Source organism: Saimiri boliviensis, chromosome 3 (genome assembly GCF_048565385.1).
Source record: "Saimiri boliviensis isolate mSaiBol1 chromosome 3, mSaiBol1.pri, whole genome shotgun sequence".
Classification (NCBI taxonomy): domain Eukaryota; kingdom Metazoa; phylum Chordata; class Mammalia; order Primates; family Cebidae; genus Saimiri; species Saimiri boliviensis.
Genome location: NC_133451.1, coordinates 83859405 through 83884151, shown reverse-complemented (window position 1 = coordinate 83884151; position 24747 = coordinate 83859405). Strand labels below are relative to the sequence as shown.

The window sequence follows — 24747 nt, the reverse complement described above, 5'->3', positions numbered from 1 at the left end:
TAACATGCACAAAGGACAGTGGAAGGGGAGCTTATATGGATGGGCTATCTGTTATATTGATGTCAGATACGATTCACTCCTCAGCATTTATTATTAAAATACACGTCACTTTTTAAATAGCAATTTAGTGTTACACCAAAGTTGTTTGCTCATAGACGAAGGACAATTAACAAAAGCTATACAACAGAGAAAAAAGAAAGGGTGTGTTTGGCAGCCTCAAATCTTTGGGGTCTCTAAATACTGATTTAAGTTCATCTTGGATGGCTGTGTAATAAACCAAAAGCTGCAAAATGTATGAGAGATTGGGAATTTAGTAAAAGAGAAAAATTGGCAGTTGTATCTGTGTCAATTAGAAGAATTTTAAGGATTTCTCATTTCAAAGCAACAAAGTTCCATGAAATTAAATAACTCAGAAATCCTCATAACCATCAAGTTGACTGGTCTCTATTTGCTTTGTTCCTTTCAAGCCTGTATGTGCTATTAATGGTGGGAAATAATTTGAGTTAAGAAACTTTACACTCGAGCACTTTTTGCTTCTCCATAGCAAACATAGTAAAATTTAATTTGCATATGCTTAGATTCTTTAAGTGATATTCTGCAGTTTTGACTAATTTATCTAACATCTTTGAGCCTCAGTTTCCTCAATATAAAAGAAAAAAGTGTGGCCAAGGATAAGATACATAAGTAATTGCATAACATAATATTGACACATAGTATGAGCACTTACTTGCTTCATATACTTCTCAATCTTTTATACTGTTACAGGTAGTTAAGCATGAGCTGGGCAGGAGAGGGCTCTCCCCCACCCACGAGAAATGTCCGGTGATGGTTTGCCAACTATTGCATTGCCTTCCTAAAAATGATAATTTGGCTCCAAGGGAGAGAATCTCCTGATGGTCCACTCCTGCTAACCTTAGAAGTGTTAACTGAATGCAGACCTCAGGGAGAAGCAGCTTCTTGGGCATGAGTGTTAAGAGACAAACTAGGGAAGTGTGATGTTTTGAGGGCACCTGCCACTGGAAAAAGGAAGGAAGCCTCAGATAGGCATGCATATAATTCCCTTAAAACATGTCATGTGCTCAATTCCAAAGGGTAAGAAAGGCACTGCACATGCAGGAAGTCCACCCTAAGGGAAGAATCATGGGAAAGAGGCCAACCTATAAAGTTCTAGGATCAAGGTTAAAGACCTCTTTTTTTTTTTTTTTTTTTTTCCTTTTGAGATGGCTTTGTCACCAGGCAGTGGCATAATCTCAGCTTATTGCAAACTCCACCTTGTGGGTTCAAGCGATTCTCCTGCTTCAGCCTCCTGAGTAGCTGGGAATACAGCCATCTGCCACCAAACCTGGCTAATTTTTGTATTTTTAGTAGAGATGGGGTTTCACCATGTTGGCCAGGATGGTCTCAATCTTGACCTCGTGATCCGCCCACCTCAGCCTCCCAAAGTTCTGGGATTACAAGCATGAGCCACCATGCCCAGCCTAAAACCTCTTTTTTGCTGTCTTCTACTCTCTCACAGACCTTCAGGCACCTGCTTGGGTCTCTTCCAAGCAAATTTGCCTTTCTTTCATTTCTAAAGCCTTTTAAAATAAGCTTCCACTCCTGCTTAGAAACTGCCTCAGTCTCTTTGTCTGCTTTATGCCCCTCAGTCAAATTCCTTCTTCTGAGGAGACAAGGGCTGAAGTTGCTATGGACCCATACAGATAGGCCACTGGAAACTCGTGGCAACTTGGATCTCTAACACCACTACCAATACTTTCATGAATATGAATATAGGTTCTGAACATGTTTAGCATTTTAAATTTATTTTTACTCCTTCATTTGTACTTATGTTTTAGTGTAGCTTTTTCTCCAGTCTCATTAACTTCCTACCCATAGCCATTTTCTATTATGAATTGTTCACATTATAGACCATTTTATCTCAAAAAAACAGCTATATATATTTTTTGACAGAGTTTCACTCTTGTTGCCCAGGCTGGAGTGCAATGGCACAATCCTGGCTCACTGCAACCTCCACTTCCTGGGTTCAAGCGATTCTCCTGCCTCAGCCTCTCGAGTAGCTGGGATTACAAGCATATGCCACATAATTGTGTATTTTTAGTAGAGATGAGATTTCTCCATGTTGGTCAGGCTGGTAGTGGACTTCAGACCTCAGGTGATCCTTCTGCCTTGGTCTCCCAAAGAGCTGGGATTACAGGCATGAGCCACCATGCCAGGCCAAAAATCAGCTTTCTAAGAGATCCTTCAAATTGTATTATTTCATCAAGATGTTTTTCTGGTGAAATGAAGATAAGCAGATGATAATTTAGCACTTACTAAATTTTTAAAAAGTTTTCATCAATGCTGTTTTCTTAGTTTTTCCTTTGTTTCTAGAATATTTTATATTAAATCAATTTTAACTTTACCCTTTCTTTTTACTTCTATAATTTTTCTCAATTGCTCATCTTCAGATCATTTCATAGCTGTTTTCCTACACTTATTTTCTTGCCATTATTTATGGTAATATCCATTTTGTATTTAAGTTTCCTAGGTGACATCCCCACATGCTTGTTTGGTATCTACCAGTTCCTCTAGGAAACTATACACCTATACTCACAGTCTTCTTTCCCTTTCATTTATATAATTTAATAATTCAACATTGTCTTGCTTTATTCTCTAAAAGTTCCCCTAACAAATGTAAGAGCAAAAAATACAACATACATTTTATTCATTCCTTCAAATATTTACTAATCGCCTACTTTGTTAGATGTTGAGGCCTCAGGAGAACAAGGTCGCCATCATTAAGGAGTGCACCAATGAGAGAGAAAAACAAGTAATGGTAAAGCCACATTTGAAGATAAAAAGAAACACATAGGAAAACACTGAAGCTCAAGCTTCTTCGAGGGGATTACAACTGGTAAAATCCTCCTTTTTATTCCTTACAGAAACTAAAATAGTTCTAGGAATAGCTCAAAGAGTTGTAAAGTGAGATGGAACTAAATTTTAAAACACAATCTCCAGCCCATTCATTCTTGTTTTGTTCATCCACTGAGTAAAATATTTCATCAGAAGATATGAGATACTTAGTGCTGTTTGGATTTAGTCCTTCTCATTTGTGACTATTCTCTCACTCTGTATTTGGCTGATTATGGGAGATTTCTTAGTGACATAAAATAGACTTGTGGATAAGTATGTAGATACTGTATTCACATATGTCATAAAAATATAAAGCTACATCTTAAGCCACTAAAAAAACTTGCTTTCTCAGCTGAATGAGTTTAGAAAATACAACCTCAAAATACGCTACTTTGGTATGCTAATTACTTCAAATTGAGGGCACTTGAGGTATGGCGGATAGACAGACATTTTCTCAGAGCTCCCCTTATCTGGCTAAAGACAGCTCCTCCAAAAGTAACTCAACTGTTGCCAATCCTCTCACTGAGGGCTGCATCAACCAGGGAAGATTAACTCATCACAGGAGAGGAAGACGAGAAGTTGGCACCACACTCAGACCAACTTTGTCACAAACCACTATGTATTCTTCTAAAGGCTCATTTATTTTTCCCAGAACCATTTACTCTCCTTTTAATTGCCTACATTCGCTTTCCCCTCTGCCCTACAAAGAGGGTATATAAGCTTATAAACCTTACTTGGTTTTTGAGTGTTCACTTGTCCTTCCTGCAGTGCCCTGGTGCACATGATAAATCTATGTAACTGTTCTCCTATCAATCTGCACATGGTCAGATTATTTAATAGACTCTACTATTAAACTCTCAGAGGGAAAAAGAAAACCCTTCCCTACCCTACGCAACTTTTAGATAAGACACTCCAATTGTTCTCTTTTCATTTCTTTGATAATGCTAAGCCATGATTTTACAAGTAATAGTGTGTTTAACCTATATATAAAGAGTGTCCATGAAATAGGACATGGTAACTAAAATGACATGAAATGTGTCTGTGATATTGTATGTCTTTTTTGATGAAAGCCACCATTCTCACTTCCAAGGCTGGGAAAAGTGGCTGTAGATGATTTCTCTAAAATAGATTTTTCTGTTTTGTTATCATTACTCAGTGTAATGCCTACATGGTATAGCTAAATTGCTACCCCACCTTAACTCTTAATTTTTTTTTTTTTTTTTTTTTTTTTTTTTTTTTTTTTTTGAGACGGGGTTTCGCTCTTGTTACCCAGGCTGGAGTGCAATGGCGCGATTTCGGCTCACCGCAACCTCCACCTCCTGGGTTCAGGCAATTCTCCTGCCTCAGCCTCCCTAGTAGCTGGGACTACAGGCATGCGCCACCATGCCCAGCTAATTTTTGTATTTTTAGTAGAGACGGGGTTTCACCATGTTGACCAGGATGGTCTCGTTCTCTTGACCTCGTCATCCACTGCCTCGGCCTCCCAAAGTGCTGGGATTACAGGTGTGAGCCACCGCGCCCGGCCAACTCTTAATCTTTAAGAACAGGATGTCTATGATCAGAAGTTCCCCAACTGACCAGACCAGTTGAAACCGGTGGTATCCAAGATGGCAGCTCACTTGACCTCTGAAGAAACTCTAACTTTATTATAATTTCATTTCCATGCTAAGTGAAACTTTCGTCAGTGCCATGACAGTTAATCATCATGACAATGACCAGGAGAAAATCATGAAAGGAAGGCAGCACTCTGGTTCTGAGATATTTTTTTTTTTTTTTTTTTTTTTTTAGACAGAGTCTTAACTCTGTTGTCCAGGCTGGAGTGCAGTGGCACCATCTCTGCTTACTGCAATCACCGCCTCCAAGTTCAAGTGATTCTCCTGCCTCAGCCTCCTGAGTAGCTGGGACTACAGGTATCTGGCACCACACCTGGCTAATGTTTGTATATTTAGTAGAGACAGGGTTTCACTATATTGGCCAGGCTGGTCTCAAACTCCTGACCTTGTGATCTGCCCACCTCAACCTCCCAAAGTACTGAGATTACAGGTGTGAGCCACCACACTCAGCCCCTCCCTTTGCTTTTAACGCTCAATATCTTAATTAAAGTAGCCCTCTTTATGTGACTTTCCAGCTCCAGGAGCCGAGAAGTTCATTTGTGAGCTATGCTCCCACTTCTCAATTCCGTGGCCATCATATGAAGCCTGAACTGCTTGATGTTCATTCTCAGTTGCACATATTGGCTTTGCAGTGCTGAACAGGGGTAGACTCCACCCTCTGGAAGACTGGCTTTGCCAGTAACACTATCACAGGAGTTTCTGCCACGACCACTCAAATCTGACAGCTACTACCAGATGAATGGTAACCAGTCAATAAATAGTAGCTATTATTTTTATTTCAGTATTGGTATGTAACAAAAGTCAACCGTGTTATTCTATTTTATTGCTCTCATCTCTCTGTAATTTATAAGTATTTTGATATAGTAGGGAAAATAACATATGCATAGAGTCAGACAGATTTTACTTCTAATCTTAACTCTGTCATGTAATATGCAGAGTTAAACAAATCACATGATCCCCCTGAATTTTAGTTTATTATGAATGAACTGGGAGTAATAATATTTCTTTTTCAATTTTATTATAAAAAGTAAAGGCAATAATAAACCTAAAGCATTCATAGTACCTGTCAAAGGTCATGAGCTTAGCAACTAGTGGCTATTTTTTATTAAAATTACATATGCCCATCTCCCTTTATTTCCTTGAGGACAGATGCCACTCCACTCCTTCATCATGTTAAAACGTGTTCCAGTCAAAGTCCCTGGCTCAGATGGACTTTCAAATTTTTAAACATACTTTATAGTGAAGTAGAACATTACATGTTTATTTATATACATACTGTTAAATAAAGTAGGTAGTCATTGCTTTGGACTGAGCTTATGTACTAGACTCCAAAAGACTGAACCAAAATGGAGTATTCATGTTAAGATTTGATGTCATCAAACTGAAGGCAACTTATTTTTCTGACCTTTCAAGAAATCATGAAGAAATGATAGCCAAATCCCAAACAAGCTGTATTGGGCATGATAAGGAAGTTTCCTCCACTTTAACTCTTATGAGGAAAGTAACATGAAGTAACTTGATGTTAAACAATCCACTTTTTGCATTAGCTTGTTTCCTTGTTCCTGTTCAAACTGCCACATAAAAAACAACTGTTCTGCCATGTCCAGAAGAGGACCTTTTCTAAATCTTTATATGAGATGCCACCAATTCATAAATTGCTAACAAAAGCCAATTCAATCTTTAAACTAAATGTGCTGTAATTTTGTTTTTGACAGCCCATACTTACAAACGCAAAAAATACATATTTCCTCTTCTGTATATTGTTAATTTCCATCATAATTCAGGAACATGCTTTATATTTTTTTTTCCCTAAGTCTTTGGGTATCATTATGTCCCACTGACAACTTAATTTTTTTTGTTTGGAAAGTTATTCTAAGTACTCTAATCTTGATAGTATAACAAAAGAAGTATAAATTAAAGAAGATAGTTTGTAAATTGTATGACATATCTTATATACTCAATTTAAAATATCCAAAATATTCAACTATTTAACATTATTTATAAATTAATTTCAACTACATGCCTAATATGATTACAATGTGGTTGAATATATTTAACTCTGTTTATCCCTTAAAGGTAAAACAGCTTCCTACTGGCATTTAAATAAAACACCAATTATTTTTTTATATTCAGGCTGTACTGCAATATGACAACCTTTTGTGATAAAGACTTTAACAAATATGTACTATTGCTACAGAAAATTCCATTGAATATTAAAGATTGTATCTTTTTGGCAGCTCTTCTTCAGGGTACTGGAGTGTGTAAGAAATTGGAGGCAATCCCTATTATGTATCACAGGATGCTGTCACATTCACACTCTACATCTGTCTCACAGAACTGACTAGGAGAGTAATTACTGCTGAGATAAGCCTTTTCTGGAATATATGCAATTAATTCTCCTGAAAAAAAGAAGGAAAGTAGACTGACACTTTATTAATGTTTGAGTATACCTAATCTATTACTTTTCTTTTCATAATGTTTCCTAAATATGAAAAAGAAAGAGGATTTAAAAGTACTTACAGCTGTCCATTTTTATGTAAATCACACATGGAGCTGTAATATTCTGTTCTAAAATGACTAGCATGAAATAGTACCATAAATGATAATAGAATGTAGAGCAAGTGGGGAATTACTTTTAAGATAAATTCATGATAAGATTTTGATGCACAAAGAATGTTTCTCTTATCATGTAGGAAATATTCTGTTATTAAAGCATCAAGGGCATACAATTTTATTCAGTTAGAATTCTGAAAGTATTTTAAAATCAAATCAAAATTATTCTTCTCTCTAGATTTCTAATAAAGTGCCAGTTAGCCATATGTATTTCTTGGTCTTTTATTTTTAGCTTCCCGTTTTATTATGCATAGTAACCTGATTACACATAATGCTACACTTTCAGGTTTTCAAATGCCTTCAATTTTTCAAAAATCATCAGTTCTACAAGTGCATTTATTCAGTCCCATGCTTTGCTACTCAAATGTTAACAAATGAGCCAAGAACTTGCCTTACAATTAATAAAGTAAATGACATTTGAAAAGGTTGGAGAAAGATGATTGTTTTTATGTTTGCTTACACTCAAATAAGAATATAATTTTCAGTATTTGCTTAGAGTGAGAACACAGTAGGCTGAATAACACGAAAAGGGATATAAATTTCTAAACTTTATTTTAAAATGTAGCCTGGCTTTCTTGAGTTAATATTTACATTACAGGAAGAAAAAGGGTTCAACTCAATGATGTATCTACTATATTGTACACCTGAAAAGGTTATTTTTAACCGTCCTCTTCTAAAAGAAAAATATAGGATCAAATAATAATCATGGTATTAAACGTAATATTAGTAATGGCCAGAAAAGAAATGCAGCTAGTTAAAAACTTTTATTTAACTTTGTATATACCATTATGTAAAAGAGTAAAAAGTAAATTTTAATAGACATAATATTTGTTTAATTTAAAAAGTCTGTAAAAGATACAAGATGGATAATTACTAAATCACGTTCCTGATGTAACATTTATTTTAATTGTGCTTTAATTTTAAAAGCAAAATTAACATTTTAAAATAAAAAAATAAAGTTCATTTTTGAAGATATTATTAAAATTCAGTAAAATATTTAATTATAAATTAAAATTTCCAAACATCTCCCTCCAAATAGCTCATAGTTCACACTCTATTCTTTTAAATCTTAAATACAAATAAACACTTCAAATGGTTACTATTAACTGACAGAATTTAAGTATCTGAAGTTTCATTTCTTTATTTTTACAATAACTATGCTCATTGTTTCTTTTGAATCTATATTTGAGTACATTAATCTACAGTACCTCAAAGTTTAGAAACATAAACAGTGTAAAGCTAGTTGAAAGGTTCTGACTTAAGACTACAAACTTAACTCTCAAAATAAATATTTGTAGTGGAATCCTTGAGTGTTTCAGCTCCATAACTGAAAGGTCTCCTAGTTACACTTCCATTTAAAAATAAATGCATTGTTTATTAAAGGACAGAATAAAAATACGATAATTGAAAAAAGTTTTAAAGTGCGTGTGGAAAAAGTGTGTATGTGTATGTGTGTGTGTGTGTGTGAAGTTTAAAAATCGTAACCTACAGTTAAAATTCGGACCCACAAAAAATTCTTCTCAGGAAAGAGTCATTACCAACATGTTTTAAATTTTTGCCTCTGATAATAGTCATACATTATTCCTACAGTCAATGTATTCCTTTGCTGCTTAAAAAGATGTGGTGATGGCCGGGTGAGGTGGCTCACAACTCTAATCCCAGCAATTTGGGAGGCCGAGGTGGGCAGATCACCTGAGGTCAGGAGTTCAAGACTAGACTGGCCAATATGGTGAAACCCCATCTCTACTAAAAATACAAAAATTAGCCGAGTGTGGTGGTGGGCGCCTGTAATCCCAGCTACTCTGGATGCTGAGGCAGGAGAATCGTTTCAACCCAGGAAGTGGAGGCTACAGTAAGCCGAGATTGCACCATTGCACTCCAGCCTGGGCAACAAGAGTAAATCTGTGTCTCACTAAAAAAAAAAAAAAAAAAAAAAAAAAAAAAAAAAAAAGAAAAAAAAAAAGATGTGGTAGTGAAGGTAACTGTTAAATTTCACTAGCATTGAAAAGTATAGCTGTTGTAACATTAGGAAACAGGAAGAATATGAAGGAAAATATAAAAGTATTTTTATTTTGCTCTAAAAAAATCATGTTATTAAGGGCTGAATTAAAGTGTTTATTTTACAGAGGACTAATAAACATACTTTTTCAGAAAATCTATTTTTTTTTTTTTTTGGTGACTCATTAAACTGGCCTTTTAAATAGAACCCTCCCCGCCCCGCCCCGGCCCACACACATACACACATTTTTTTGAGATGGAGTCTTGCACTGTCTCCATTGGAGTGCAGTGGCCTGATCTCGGCTCATTGCAACCTCTGCCTCTACCATCCAAGGTTCAAGTGATTCTCCTGCCTTAGCATCCTGAGTAGTTAGGATTACAGTGGGATTACAGGCACCGACCATGTCGCCCAGCCAATTTTTTGTATTTTTAGTAGAGATAGTGTTTCATCATGTTGACCAGGCAGATCTTGAACTCATGATCTCTTGATTTGCTTGCCTCAGCCTCCCAAAGTGCTAGAATTACAGGTGTTAGCCACTGCACCCAGCCAAAACACGTTTTTAAAAATATATACTGTAAAAAGCTATATCTGATACATTTTACCCAGATCAGCCAGAAAACAAATAAAAGTGTCCAAAGGGAAAATTCTGAAAGGTAGAAACTCTAAAAGTTCAGAATTATAAACTGTTGACAATTTACAAATGTAAACTTGTAAATTGTGATTATCCCTACAAATCTGTTTAACATTTTTGAAGAGTATATGTAAATCATCATCCAAATCAAAACAAAATAGCAAATTCATAGCATGGCATACTAACCTTAATTAGGACAATTAAATTTGAGTCTTCATAGTCATAGGACTAAAGTTATGCCTTTATTTGTAAGTTAACTCTAACTTACTTTAAAAATATTTTGAATCAATCTATTAATAAATATCGTATACACTTTCTTCAATTTCTGATAACCTATGGTAAATGCTCTTCATCCATAGTGTGAAACCATTTAAAAGAATTTTGAAATGACTTGTAAGATTAATAATCATTAACAAGAACATATCCATCCCCCCAAACACAAGGCTACACTTCACCATCAACATTTATGACAAATCTCTCAAATTTATTTTAGCCACCTGAGAATAATATTTACAATGCCCCTCAGTTTCATATAAGCAATAAAATTATGTGGCATTCTTCAACTTAACCTTCACAAAATAGCCAAAGAAAGGACATATTAACTTTCTCAGAAGTTAGAAAAATATTTAGCTATTTTATATCATTAAATGTAATAAATTATACTTATGCAAATATTTAAAATTTTATTATAATTAATTAAGATCAAGTAGGCATACTTTTAGCTATTATGTTTAGGCTTCTGGTCTAAACCTATAGCTATAAATATCTTAATAAATATCTTAATTAAATTAAGATATTTAAATATCTTGATAAATTACCAAACTCCCTAAATTTTTCTGTCAGATAAGAGAGAGATATTTCCAATATTCAAAAAGTCCAATATATTCTACAAAGTAAATAGAACGTATATTTACAAATATATATCCAAAAATTTAATTATCAAAAAAGTCCTCCTATTATTCCTGATTCTGAATGTTGGTTCTCTTCCATGCCCTCAATTAGCTAATATTCTCTCCAATCACCACGACGTGTAATGATTCCCACTGAGGTGTATGTCACAGCTTTTGTTCTCATTTCCCACCCTGTTTAATATTCACAGTATTTCTTAGCAATCATCTTGCTCAGTTTTTTTTTTTTTTTTTTTTTTTTTTGGTTTGTTTGTATGATCTGTTCTCAGCTGTGGGTTTTCATCAAATACAATCTTTTGGAGAATAATGATATGCAACAAATAAAAACTGCTTATTGAGGGAAACAATAATGTAATAAGTAATGATAAGAAGAAGCAATGAAATGAGGACTGCTATCATTAAGTGGGTGGGAGGTGGAAATCCACAGGATCCCTCTTCTGCCCTTAGTTCCCCGAACACACACTTATCACAGAATGAAAACCATTAAATGCATCAAAATTCTTCATTTATTTTCCAAAGTATGTCTGATGTTTTTCTGATTATAAAAGTAATATAAAAATTGTTATTAAAAACGATACACTACTGAATTAAAGCAGATATTGAGCATTCTAATTTCTCAAAGATAAATACTATTAATTATTCTAGTCTTACTATACAACACATATTTTCACATCATGTTATCATGCAATATGCTGTTCTAAAATCTGCTTTTTCCTTCCACTTAATAATTTTAAAAGCAACATAGCTATAAATATGTATATAATATATAATAGTTATTATATATATATACAATAGTTATTTTATATATATATATATATATATATATACTATAATCTATCAAATTCAGTATTGATAAGTATGTAATATTTTGATATTATGGTCCTATGGTCTGAGTAGTATGTCCTCCCAAATTCTGGCATTGAAAACTTGATCCCAAATAGTGTTGGAAAGTGTCAACTATGGAGAAATGTTTACATGGTGAAGGCTTCCACTCTCATGAATTGACTAAAGCTGCTATAAAAAAGGGCTTGCAGGTGAACAATAATACTTTTCTGCCTTTCTGTCATGTGAGAACAGGCATTCCTTCTCTCTAGAGGATACAACTTTCAAGGCACCATCTTGGAAGCAGAGATTGAGCCCTAGTCTACTAATTCCTTGATCTTGAACTTCTCAGCCTCCAGAACTGTGAGAAATACATTTCTGTTTTTATAAATTACCATAAATTACCCAGCCTGTGATATTTTGTTAGGACAGCACAAAACAGACCAACATATATGGTAATATGATTTGAAAGTTGAAGAAACTAATGCCCAAATAGAGAAAAATACCTAAATCTAGTCACATAGGCAATTAAGATTAGAGGTAGGGCAAGAAATTCATATCCCAATTTTCCATGTCACCATACTGACTCACTCTTCTCCTCAAGTAAAGAAAGCTAAGGCCAAAGGGAGGTGAGGAGAGGAAATTTTTCCTTTGCTCTATTTCTTATTTAATGCAGAGGAGATTTTGTTCTATTATAGAACAGTTGGGAGTAGATGCTCCTTGCTGTGAAGTAGTTACCTCCCTGTTTACCATACTGTAAACGTCTGGCTACAGAATATATTTCTTGTTTTCTCCAATTAGTTGCCCTAGCACATATATAATCTCAGAACATCCTAATATTCTAACATTTAATATCCCTTTGGATATAATAAAACAATTGCAAGTGATTATTTTTATCTGTTGAAAACAGTAAAGCTCACCAAGGTAAGCAATGCATAAACACTTCAGGAATAATAAGCTTTGACTTTTAAAAACTGTTCCTAAGAGTACAAACAGCTTTTTGTCTTCTGTATAAAATGAAAAAGAAGGGATAAATTGGAAGTGCAACTATAAAATGCAAAAATACATTCACATTAGAAATGCAGTTAATAATGTGAATAGTGTGTCCAAACAATATCAATATATAATCTAAAATAAAAATTATTATTTTGTTTCTGACTATATTTATGCTTTGTTAAATCTACTCACCCAGCAATAAAAAAGAATTAAACCAATGTAATAATTTTGAAATCATAGGGTAGAAAATATTAATTTTTGAAATGTGCATTTAATGCTTGAAAAAATATATAATAGAACTCTCTAGTTGTCCATAACTGGACTTGCTAATACCAAACAGTCATGAGCACAAAGAGTATGTGCTATGTACTGAATTGTTCCTCCAACTCTACCGTTCATACATTGAACCCCTGACTCCCACTGTGATGATATTTGGAGATAAGACCTTTGGGAGATGATGAGAGTTTAGATGAGGCCATGAGGTAAAGCCCTTATGATAGGATTAGTATCTTTAGAGGGCTTGCATGATCTCTCTGTTTCTCTCTTCTCTCTCTCTTTCTCTCTCTTCTCTCCCTTTCTCTCTCTCCCTAAGTGTATGCACAAAGGAAAGACCACATGAACACCTAATGAAAAGATGGCCACCTGCAAGCCAGGAAGAGAGCCCTCACCACAGTCCAATCACTCTGGCACCCCAATCTCAGACTTCCAACCTCCAGAACTGTGACAAATAAGCTTTAGTTCTTTAAGCCACCCAGTCTATGTTATTTTGTTATTATAGCCTGAGCAGATAAACATAGTGTATAAATAGTTACATATTTAATAGCCCAAGGAAACGTGCATCCCTTGTGCAGGAGTTTTGTTTTTTCCTGGGTATTATCTGTAAGTAGATGTTTTTTCTATAACATACCATTTCATTGGGAACTATACATTTAATATAATATCCCTAGAGCAGTGATTCTAACCTGGGGGCAATTTTGCCCCCATGGGACATTTGGCAATGTCTAGAGGTGCTACTGGAATCTAGCAAGGAGAGGGTAGGGATGCTGCTAAACATCTTACAATTCATAGCACAGACACTTAAAACAAAATGCCAGTAGTACTACTGTTGAGAAACTATGCTCTAAAAATAAATGACTAAAAAACTTGTACTTAAATGACTAAAACACTTGTTAAGCCAGGCGTGGTGGCTCATACCTGTAGTCCCAGCACTCTGGGAAGCTGAGGTTGGCAGAGTATTTGAGGTAAGGCGTTCAAGACCAGCCTAGCCAACATGGTGAAACCTTGTCTCTACTAAAAATACAAAAATTAGCCAGGCATGATGGCATGTGCCTGTGGTCCCAGCTTCTCGGGAGGCTGATGCAGGAGAACTGCTTGAACCCTGGAGGTGGAGGTTGCACAGTGAGCTGAGATCGTGCCACAGCTCTCCAGCCTGGATGACAGAGCAAGACTCTGTCTCAAAAAAAAAAAAAAAAAAAAAGAAAAAGAAAAAAATATTTCTTTTGTTCTAGTCCCATTCTATCCCTGAGTTTTTATAACTCTTCTAACTATTGATGAGGCTAAGAAACTAAAAAATATAAATAATCAAAAAATTTAAAACATTCTTAATTATTAATTGGATATAAAGCCTTTTGGGCATAATTACATCTAATTTTATTCTACAATGTACATGTAGATACAATTGCTTGTGATAATAATATTGGTCAAGAAATCAGAAACCCATGAGAAACAATAGAAAACTGAATAAGTTCTAAATTATTGCAGATTTATGAAATTGTAGTATATAATAGGGTACAGCTGAACTGGTTTCTAAAATTCTTTGAAACGTTCAAATTTAAGTAAATAAAGCATAAATGTAAAATTTAACTTCCACCATAACAAAATGTCACAAGTTATTAACACCAGAACAAGAAATAGAAGGATCAAAATTTTCCATGGATGCAAGGGGTTTGTATTGGCCTATGTAATTGGCATTCCTCATCCATGCTCCAAATTCAGTTTGAATGATGCCTTTTTTTTTGTCCAACAACGTTTCCTCTGAGTAAAATTCTTGAATCATCAATTACACACTTCCCTCTTAGCTACAGTCCTTAACTAATAAAATAAACTATATTTTCAAAAGTTAACATTTTTTCCTGAAATATTCAAGATGATTATGAAAACTATGGTAGCACAAAATAAAATGCTGCTTGATTGTTACCTGAGAAATTTTAGAAAATAAGTAGCCAATCTGAGTAATTCAAGTATAAAGAAAAGAAAAGAAAAAAGAAAAGAAAAAGAAAAAAAGAAAAAAAAAAAACACATATAGGATGTTTTTAGAGAAAGGTGTACTAATTTCTTTAATTATAACTATAAAGTACTGTCTTTGGAGGTAATCACTTTATTTTTTCATTTAATTCAGCAAGTAAAGGTCTGATTTCTTGTTTATTAATGTTTTAAACTGATAATAAGTAATACTGAGAAAAAAATGAATACACTTTCTGAGTTAATTATCCAAATCTAAAATAAGCACTTTCTGACAAAATAATGGATACACTGTTATGTTAAAATTGATTATTTTATCCATCATGCAATAAATATCTATATGTGATACTTAGTCAGCTCAAAGATTTTTTTGTACATCACATAAAAAAGTGTTGTTACATAATATGTACCTAGAGGGCTATATTTAAATACAGAAATATTTTCATTATGTATTCATAATACATAAAGTTGATACAATATGTTACTTATAGGTTTATAAAAGGTTATTTCAGTAATATGACACATGTTCATTTTGTCTGTGATACTATTGCTATTCTAAGTACTAAGTTTATAAGTCTTCTAAACCCACAATAACATGTTCATGGGACCAATGACCAGCATCAGTTCAATCATAGAACACTTTAAATAAAGGTCAAGTTTCAGGGAAAAACATTCTCAGTTGTTAAGAGTTTATAAAATATGCTCTGAGTTTCTCTATATCTCACTAATATGTTAGAAGTCCTCAGAAGCTTGATGGCCTATGAAGTCTGTTATTTAGTTGTATTCAATAATTATATAATACACAATTGTGAGTCTGAAATAATAACTAAAAGTATGTTGAGAAGGATTTGATTTTTGATCTTAATAATGAGTCAGGGTCTCTTTCATAGTATAGTTATCTCTTTAATCTACTGTTAGTGTAAAAATGATGATTTAAAAAATATTTCTTCTTATTTTTTCTATTTAATTCTTGTTTTAGAGTACTATCTTTTTAAATTTATATCCAGAGAGCACATTTTATTGCAAAATACTGTTAATATTCCCAGATAAATAGAAAACACATACTTAGAAAAAATAACACCCACTGTTGTCTGTTATCTACCAAATGTATTTTTATATCTTGAAGGTATAATTCTGTACTTTCTTTTATAACACATTAAAAGCCACATTCTAAAAACATGAACTATATACATTTCATATTTTTGTATAACTTTTACACAATTTGGGAATTATAATATAAATTAACGAAAAGCCTCATTAGGTTAATGTAATTTTGATAGCTTTATAAAAATAAAAAGTAAAATCTGGTTTTGTTTGCTAGATTGTTGATTTTCCTTTATATTATAGATCTGTATCTTTAGGTATAGCAGTTTGGAGTTAAATCATGCACTTTACAAAAAAACAATGTGGCCTAAGCTTTCAAGATTTCTGATACATACAACTGAAATACTTAATCTTGGTTCAGTGATATGTTTCTGGAATAATATACATTTCCACATAAAATAAAACATTCTTTCTATTCTTTAGATTGTCAAAGATCTACAATTTTCATGACAGGATTATAAAAACTGATCATCAGATTGAAACAGTGGAAGTATTTATTAATAATTAATGCTATTGGTATTAATAAATAAGGGTTTGGAACAAATCACCTTGCAAGGAAAGCACACTTTGTGGGACAAGTATTGTTATCACTTACCAGCTCTTCCTGAAGTTGGGAAATGAATTCATCTTTCTCTTTCAGCTGCAGCTTGAGCATTGAGCATTCATCTTTCATTATATCCTATAAAAACATCAAAGAGATGGCAAAATAGGCTTAGCCTTTTTACTTTGCTCTTGATAAGGAAAGTCGGCTTCACACAGTGGGAGATAATTGCATCTGACTAATGAAACTCAAATTCTCTCTACAGTATGATATTTTTCATAATATATTCTTAGCTGTAAAAAATAAGTTAAATGCATCCAAAAATGCTATCATGCTATATATAATCACATAAGTACACACACACACACACACACACACACACACACACACACACGTTTTTGCTTAGTTTTGGGGTTTCTTTTTGGTATACCTCTATCCATTTATTTGCCTAGGACAGAAACCAGGAATCTATCCTAAATTATTCCCTCACTTTTGTGCATATATAATAAGTAGAATAAAAATAACTCTACATTTAAAAAGATACTGACATGGCTTGGCTCTGTATCCCCACCCAAATCTCATCTCAAATTGTAATCCCCACATATGGAGGGAGGGACCGGTAGGAGGTAACTGGATCATGGGGATGATTTCCCTTAGCTATTCTCATGTTAGTGAGAAAGCTCTCATGAGATCTGATTGTTTAAAAGTGGCAGTTTCCCCTGAGCACTCTCTCACTCCTGCCACCTTGTGAGGACATGCCTTACTTCCCCTTAGCCTTCCACCATGATTATAAGTTTCCTGAGGCCTCCCCAGCAATACGAAACTATGAGTTAATTAAACTATTTTCCTGTATAAATTACTCAGTCTAAGATTATTCTTTATCACAATGTGAGAAGGGACTAATATAGACAATTGGTGCTTGAAGTGGGACACTACTATAAAGAAAACCTGCAAATGTGGGAGTGACTTTGGAACTGGGTAATGGGCAGAAATTGGAACAGTTTGGAGGACTCAGAAGAAGACAGAGAGATGTGGGAAAGTTTGGAGCTTCCTCGAAACTTGAATGGTTTTGATCAAGATGCTGATGGTGATATGGACAACAAAGTCCAGGCTGAGGTAGTCTCAGATGAAGATAAGAAACTTCTTGGGAACTGGAGTAAAGGTCACTATTGCTACACTTTAGCAAAGAGATTGGTGGCATTTTGCCACTGCCCTAGAGATCTGTGAAACTTTGAACTTCAGAGACATGATTTAGGGTATCTGGTGGAAGAAATTTCTAAGCAGCTAAGTATTCAAGGGATAACCTGGCTGATTCTGAACGCATTCAGTCATATGCATTCAAAAAGACATTATTTGAAACAGGTACTTTTATTTAAAAGGGAAGCAGAGCATAAAAGTTTGAAAACTTTGCAGCATGACCATGTGGTAGAAAAGAAAATCCCATTTTCTGGGGAAAAATTCAAGCTGACTGCAGAAAATTGCTTAAGTAATAAAGAGCCAAATGTTAGTAACTAAAAAAATGGTGAAAATGTAGCCGGGCGCGGTGGCTCAAGCCTGTAATCCCAGCACTTTGGGAGGCCGAGGCGGGTGGATCACAAGGTCGAGAGATCGAGACCAACCTGGTCAACATGGTGAAACCCCGTCTCTACTAAAAATACAAAAAATTAGCTGGGCATGGTGGCACGTGCCTATAATCCCAGCTACTCAGGAGGCTGAGGCAGGAGAATTGCCTGAACCCAGGAGGCGGAGGTTGCAGTGAGCCGAGATCGCGCCATTGCACTCCAGCCTGGGTAACAAGAGTGAAAGTCCGTCTCAAAAAAAAAAAAAAAAAAAAAAAAATGGTGAAAATGTCTCCAGGGCATTTCAGAGATATTCACAGCAGCCTTTCCCATCACAGGACTGCAGCCTCTCCCAAAAAGGACAGCAGCCTCTCCCATGATAGGACAGGAAGCATATGAGAAAAAAAAAATGGTTTTGTGGTCTGGGTCCAGGGCCCTGCTGCTCTGTGTAGCCTTGGTGCATGGCAGCCCGCATCCCAGCTGCTAACAGGGGCCAGTGTACAACCCAGGTCTTTGTTCAGAGGCTATAAGCCCCAAGCATTGTTGGCTTACATGTGGTGTTGGGCCTGTGGGAGCACAGAAAAAAGAGTTAAGATTTGGGAACCTCTGCCTAGATTTCAGAGAATGTATGGAAATGTCTGGATGTCCAGGCAGAAGTCTGCTGCAGGGGTAGAGCCCTTATGGAGAACTTCTGCTAGGGCAGTGTGAAAGGGAAATGTGGGGTTGGAGCCCCCACACAGAGTTCTCATTGGGGCACTGCCTAGTGAAGCTGTGAAAAGAAGGTCAATGGCCTCCAGACCCCAGAATCATAGATCCACCAACAGCTTGCACCATGTGCCTGGAAAAGCCACAGGCACTGTATTAGACTGTTTTCATGCTGCTGAAAAAGACATACCTGAAACTGGGAATAAAAAGAAGTTAAATTGAACCTACAGTTTCACATGGTAAGGGAGGCCTCAGAATCATGGCGGGAGGTGCAAGGCACTTCTTACATGGCAGCAGTAAGAGAAAATGAGGAAGAAGCAAAAGTGGAAACCCCTGATAAACCCATTAGGTCTTGTAAAATTTATTTCCTATCATGAGAATAGCATGGGAAAGATCAGCCCCCATGATTCAATTTACCTCCCCCTGGGTCCTGCCCACACATACGTGGGAATTCTGAGAGATACAATTCAAGTTGAGTTTTGGGTAGGGACACAGCCAAACTACATTAGGCACTCAACACGAGGCTGTGAAAGCAGCCACAGGGGATACACCCCACAGAGCCACAGGGGTGGAGCTACCTAAGGCCATGGGAGTCCACCCCTTGCATCAGTATTCCCTGGATGTGAGACACAGAGTCAAACGAGATTTTGGAGCTTTAAGATTTAATGACCGCTCCACCAGATTTTGGACTCCCATGGGGCCTGTGACCCCTTTGTTTTGGTCGATTCCTCCCATTTGGAATAAGAACATTTATCCAATGCCTGTACCTCCATTGTATCTTGGAAGTAAGTAACTTGCTTTTGATTTTACAGACTCATAGGTGAGAGAGACCTGCCTTATCTCAGATGAGACTTTGTACTTTGACTTTTGAGCTAATGCTGTAATGAGTTAAGACTTTGGGAAACTTCCATGAAGGCAAGATTAGTATTTAAATGTGAAAAGAACGGGAAATTTGGGCGGAGCCAAGGGTGGAATGAAATGGTTTGTCTCTTTGACCTCACGTAAATCTTATCTTGAATTGTAATTCCCATGTATCACAAGAGGGACATGGTGGGAGGTAACTGGATCATAGGCATGGTTTCCCCATGCTGTTCCGGTAATAGTGAGGGAGTTCTCACGAGATCTGATGGCTTAGACGTGGCAGTTTCCCCTAAGCTCTCTCTCTTTCCTGCTGCTTTGTGAAGAAGTGCCTTGCTTTCCTTCAGCCATGATTTTAAGTTTCCTTAGGCCTTCTCAGTCATGCAGAATTGTAAGTCAATTAAACTTCTTTGTTTCATATATTACCCACTCTCAGGTTGTTCTTTATAGTGATATGAAAATGGACTAATACAGATACTATATCTACCATTTGTTCCCTGGCTATAATTAAATTAATTGTCAAACCAATATCCATATTACAGAGCTCATCTTTAATGATGTCCCTGTTAAAATTGTGCCTTTTACTAGAGCTCAATCGTTGGGCATTTAATCTCCTCACTCTGCATGTACACCCAACCATAACCTCTATGTACACAATATATCCACATCCATGGCCTCAACTACTCTATGCTGGTGTGATGGATAATACTGAGGGTCAGCTTTATCGGATTAAAGGATACAAAGTATTGATTCAGGGTGTGTCTGTGAGGCTGTTGCCTAAGGAGATTAACATTTGAGTCAGTGGGCTGGGAAAGGCAGACACACCATTAATCTGTGTGGGTACAATCTAATCAGCTGCCAACGTGGCTAGAATATAAGCAGACAGAAAAATCTGAAAAGAGAGACTTGCCCAGCCTCCCAGCCTACTCCTGGGTTGGATGCTTGAACTGGATTCCAAGTTCTTCAGTTTTGGAATTCAGACTGGCTATCCTTGCTTCTCAGCCTGCAGATGCCCTATTGTGGCACCTTGTGATCATGTGAGTTAATACTTAATAAATTCCCATATATATATATATATATATATTCCGTGAGTTTTATCCTTCTAAAGAACCCCTGACTAATACAGCTTGTAACTACCAGATACAACTAGTTAATCCAGAATTATCTGTATTCCAAGTTCCAGCTCTTAAGTACAACTACTCACTAAACATATACTCAACACTGTTCCACAGACACTCCAACTCAACATCTTCCTTCCCCACCTTGAGATGTCACTTCTGTTGATTTCCCCATTATCTTCCTATTTCCTAAAATAATAATAAGGAAGCCATCATATATGTTCAGCTGCTACTCACTTTAAACCAAATTTGAAATCAAATTTAATCTCTACTTCTTTAGTATTTCTTGGACTTACTACTCTCTATTCCACATTGTCTAAGTACTTGTTGTTTCTTACCTAAATTTCTGTAATTGCTTCTTGTCTCTAAAGTGATTTTTCCTCTATCACTATCACTTTCCCTACTTGTCAGAGAGATTTTTCTTAGTAGGAATTAAATTTATCACTTCCTAATTTAACAGTGAATCATCTCCTCCTTCAGAAAGAAAATCAAAACTCTTCAACATAGCATATTGTACCCCTGATTATCTGTTACCTGCTTATTTCCGGAGCTGCAAAGTTTTTGACTTTCAACCTCCTCACAACATTGTTCACTCTTACAAAACTGAAATGCATGTTGTTTCACATCTCCTCACTTTACACATGCAAATTTCTGGATTTTATTGCCTTCTATCCATTGTATCCTTCTCTCCTTCATAATAACTCATGCTCTAAGACACATCTCAAGAATTACTGTTTATTTTACCAGAAAGATACCCCCTTTTGGCTAGTAACACATCCCTTTGGGGATGTTACATAGCATCCATACCACATATCATTTCATGCAACACTTAAAGTGTTTTTTTTTGCTTTTTCTCCAGCCTCATGAACTAGTTTTATTCTCTATTTGAGCATATAGGTTCTATTTCATTAGCATGTTATTAGCAACAAACATAATAACTGACACACATAAGATACTCAAATTTGGCTGGGCATGGTGGCTCTTGCTTATAATCCCAGTACTTTGGGAGGCCAAGGCAGGATGATCACTTGAGCCCAGGACTTCAAGACTAGCCTGGGTAACACAGTGAAACACCATCTCTATTTGAAAAAAAGAAGATGCTCAAATTCATGGTTTATTTCCAATAGAATTACTAAATAAGCAATATAAACATTAGCAGTATAACCACTGTCTCTGAAATCTGGCACCCTCATCTGAGCTGACAAAGAACAACAACAACAAAAACAGCTAAAGGATTAGAGAAAACATAATACCTATTTATTAATACCTGTTTATTCTAGTTCTCATGGCAGAATTTATACTTCTTCTATACTGAGCAATAAACCTAATCAGCCAAATTAGACTTATTGCTCAGTATAGCAATAAATCTTATTTATTTATTTAGAGATGGTATCACTCTGCCAAGTAGGCTGAAGTATGGTGGCTCAATCAAGGCTCACTGTAACCTCAAAGTTCTGGGCTCAAGCAGTCTTCCTGCCTTGGCCTCCCAAGTAGCTAGGACTGCAGGCGTGCACCACCACATCCAACTAATTTTTTTTTAACCATATTTTAAAAATTTTAATTTTATTGTTTTGTTATTATTTCAATAGCTTTAGAGGAACAAGTAGTTTTTGGTTACACGGATGAATTGTATGGTGGTGAAGTCTGAACTTTTACTGTACCTATCACCTAAATAGTGTACATTGTACCAATAGGTAATTTTTCATCCCCTCACTCACTTCACACCTTCCCTACTTCTAAGTCTCCAGTGTCTATTATATCACTCTACATGCTTTGGCATACCCATGGCTTAGCTCCCGTTTATAAATGAGAATATGTGGTATTTAGTTTTCCATTCCTGAATTACTTCACATAGGACAATGGACTCCAGTCCCATCTGAGTTGCTGCAGAAGACATTCATTATTTTGTTATTTTTCTGATTTTTATGGCTAAATAGTATTCCACGGTGTGTGTGGGGTGTGTGTGCACATACATACACACACACACACACACACACACACACACACACACACACATATATATATATATATATATATATATATATGGCAGGATCTTGCTCTGTCACCAAGGCTGGAGTACAGTGGTATAATCAGCTTACTGTAACCTCAACTTTCTGTGCCTAAAGGATCCTCCTGACTCAGCCTCTTGAGTAGCTAGGACTACAGGCATATGCCACTGTGCCTGGCTAATTTTTTTGTTTGTGTGAAAGTGGGATCTCGCTTTGTTGCTCAGACTGGTCTCAAACTCCTGGCCTCAAGTGATACTCCTACCCCAGCCTCCCAAAATGTGGGGATTAGCCTCACCTCTATCATATTTTCTTTACCCATTTTTCAGTTGATAGCCACTTAGCTTGATTCGATATCTTTGCAATTGTGAATTGTGCAGTGATAAACATATGTGTGCAGATGTCTTTTTGTTATAATGACTTATTTTCCTTTGGGTAGATACCCAGTAGTGAGATTGTGAATTTAATAGTAGATGCACTTTTAGTTCTTTGAGAAATCTCCATACTATTTTCTGTAGAGGTTGTACTAATTTATTATGTATAGTCCCACCACCATTTTCAGCATTCACCACATTCATGCTAACATCTATTGTGTTCTGAATTTTTACTAATGACTATTCTGGATAAGGTGACATCTCATTGTGGCTTTAGTGCACATTTCCCTGATGGTTAGTGATGTTTAGAATTTTTTTCATATGCTTGTTGGTCATTTATTTATCTTATGTTGAGAAATTACTGCTTATGTCATTTACCCACTTTTTAATAAGACTATTGTTTTCTTGCTGATTTGAGTTCCTTGTAGATTCTAGATATTAGTCCTTTGTCAATGTAAAGATGGTTAGTGATGTTAAGCATTTTTTCATATGCTTTTTGGCCATTTGCAAATCTTATTTTGAGAAATGTCTGCTTATGTCATTTACCCAATTTTTAATGGGATTATTTACTTTTTCTTGCTGATTTGGGGTCATTGTAGATTCTAGATATTAGTCTTTTGTCAATATACAGATGGCAAATATTTTCTCTTATTCTATAAGTTGTCTGTTTACTCTGTTAATTACTTCTTTTGTTATATAGAAGCTTTGAAGTTTAATCCAGTCTCATTTATTAATTTTCCTTTTTGTTATATTTGTTTTTGAGGTCATAGTCATAAATTCTTTGTCTAAGCCAATGTCTAGAACAGTTTGTCTTAGGTTTTTCAATAGAATTTTTTATGGTTTTAGGGCTTAAAGTCTTTAATCTATCTTCAGTTAAATTTTGTACACAGTGAGAATAGGGATCCAGTTTCATTCTTCTGCACTTGGCTATCCAATTTTCCCAGCAAAATTTATTGAATAGGGTGCTCTTTGCGTAGTGTATGTTTTTGTTGGCTTTATCAAAGATCAGTTGGCTATTGTATTTTGCTTTATTTCTGGGTTCTCTATTCTGTTCCATTGGTCTATGTATCTACTTTTATATCGGTACTATGCTGTTTTGCTTACTATAGCCTTGTAGTAAAATTTGAAGTAATGTGATGCTTCCAGATTTATTCTTTTTGCTTAGGATTGCTTTGGCTATTTGTACTCTTTTTTTTTTGGTTCCATATAAATTTAATTTTTTTTTTCTAATTTTGCAAAAAATGATGTTGGGGTATTTTGATGGGAATTGCATTGATTCTACAGATTGCTTTGGACAGTATGGTCATTTTAACAATATTGATTCTAACAGTCCATGAACATAAACATAGGATGTATTTCCATTTGTTTATGTCATATATGATATTTTTCATCATTGTTTTATAGTTCTTCTTATAGAAATCTTTTATCTCCTTGGTGAAGTGTATTTGTAAGGTTTGTTTGTTTGTGTTTGTTTTGCTAATATAAATGGGGCTGAGTTCTTCATTTGATTCTTACTATGGTCATTATTTTGCCCAGATAATTTTAAAATATTTTGTTGAGGTGCAGTTGCTTTATGTTGTCCAGGCTGGCCTCAATCTTCAGATCCTGGCCTCTCAAAGAGGTAAGACTACAAATGTGAGCCACCATGCCTGGCTTAATTCTAATTTATTAACATCTCTTCATTTGCTGACAAGCAGCTTAACTGGGAGGAAGATGTGTATTCACTCTTTTTGTTCCATCTCTTTTATAGGAGTCCAATTTCTTCCC

The 24747-nt window shown here is 35.5% G+C and overlaps 1 protein-coding gene across 3 annotated transcripts in view; it reads right to left on the bottom strand.

Annotated features, from left to right (window-relative positions):
- The window catches only part of CCSER1 (coiled-coil serine rich protein 1), a 1354615-nt gene that overhangs the window by 708182 nt on the left and 621686 nt on the right, over positions 1–24747 (bottom strand). For all 3 annotated transcript variants that reach the window (XM_039468593.2, XM_074396448.1, XM_039468594.2), the window contains exon 8: positions 16415–16498. In XM_039468593.2, the coding sequence (XP_039324527.1) occupies positions 16415–16498 (84 nt within the window). The remainder of the gene's footprint in view (positions 1–16414; positions 16499–24747) is intronic.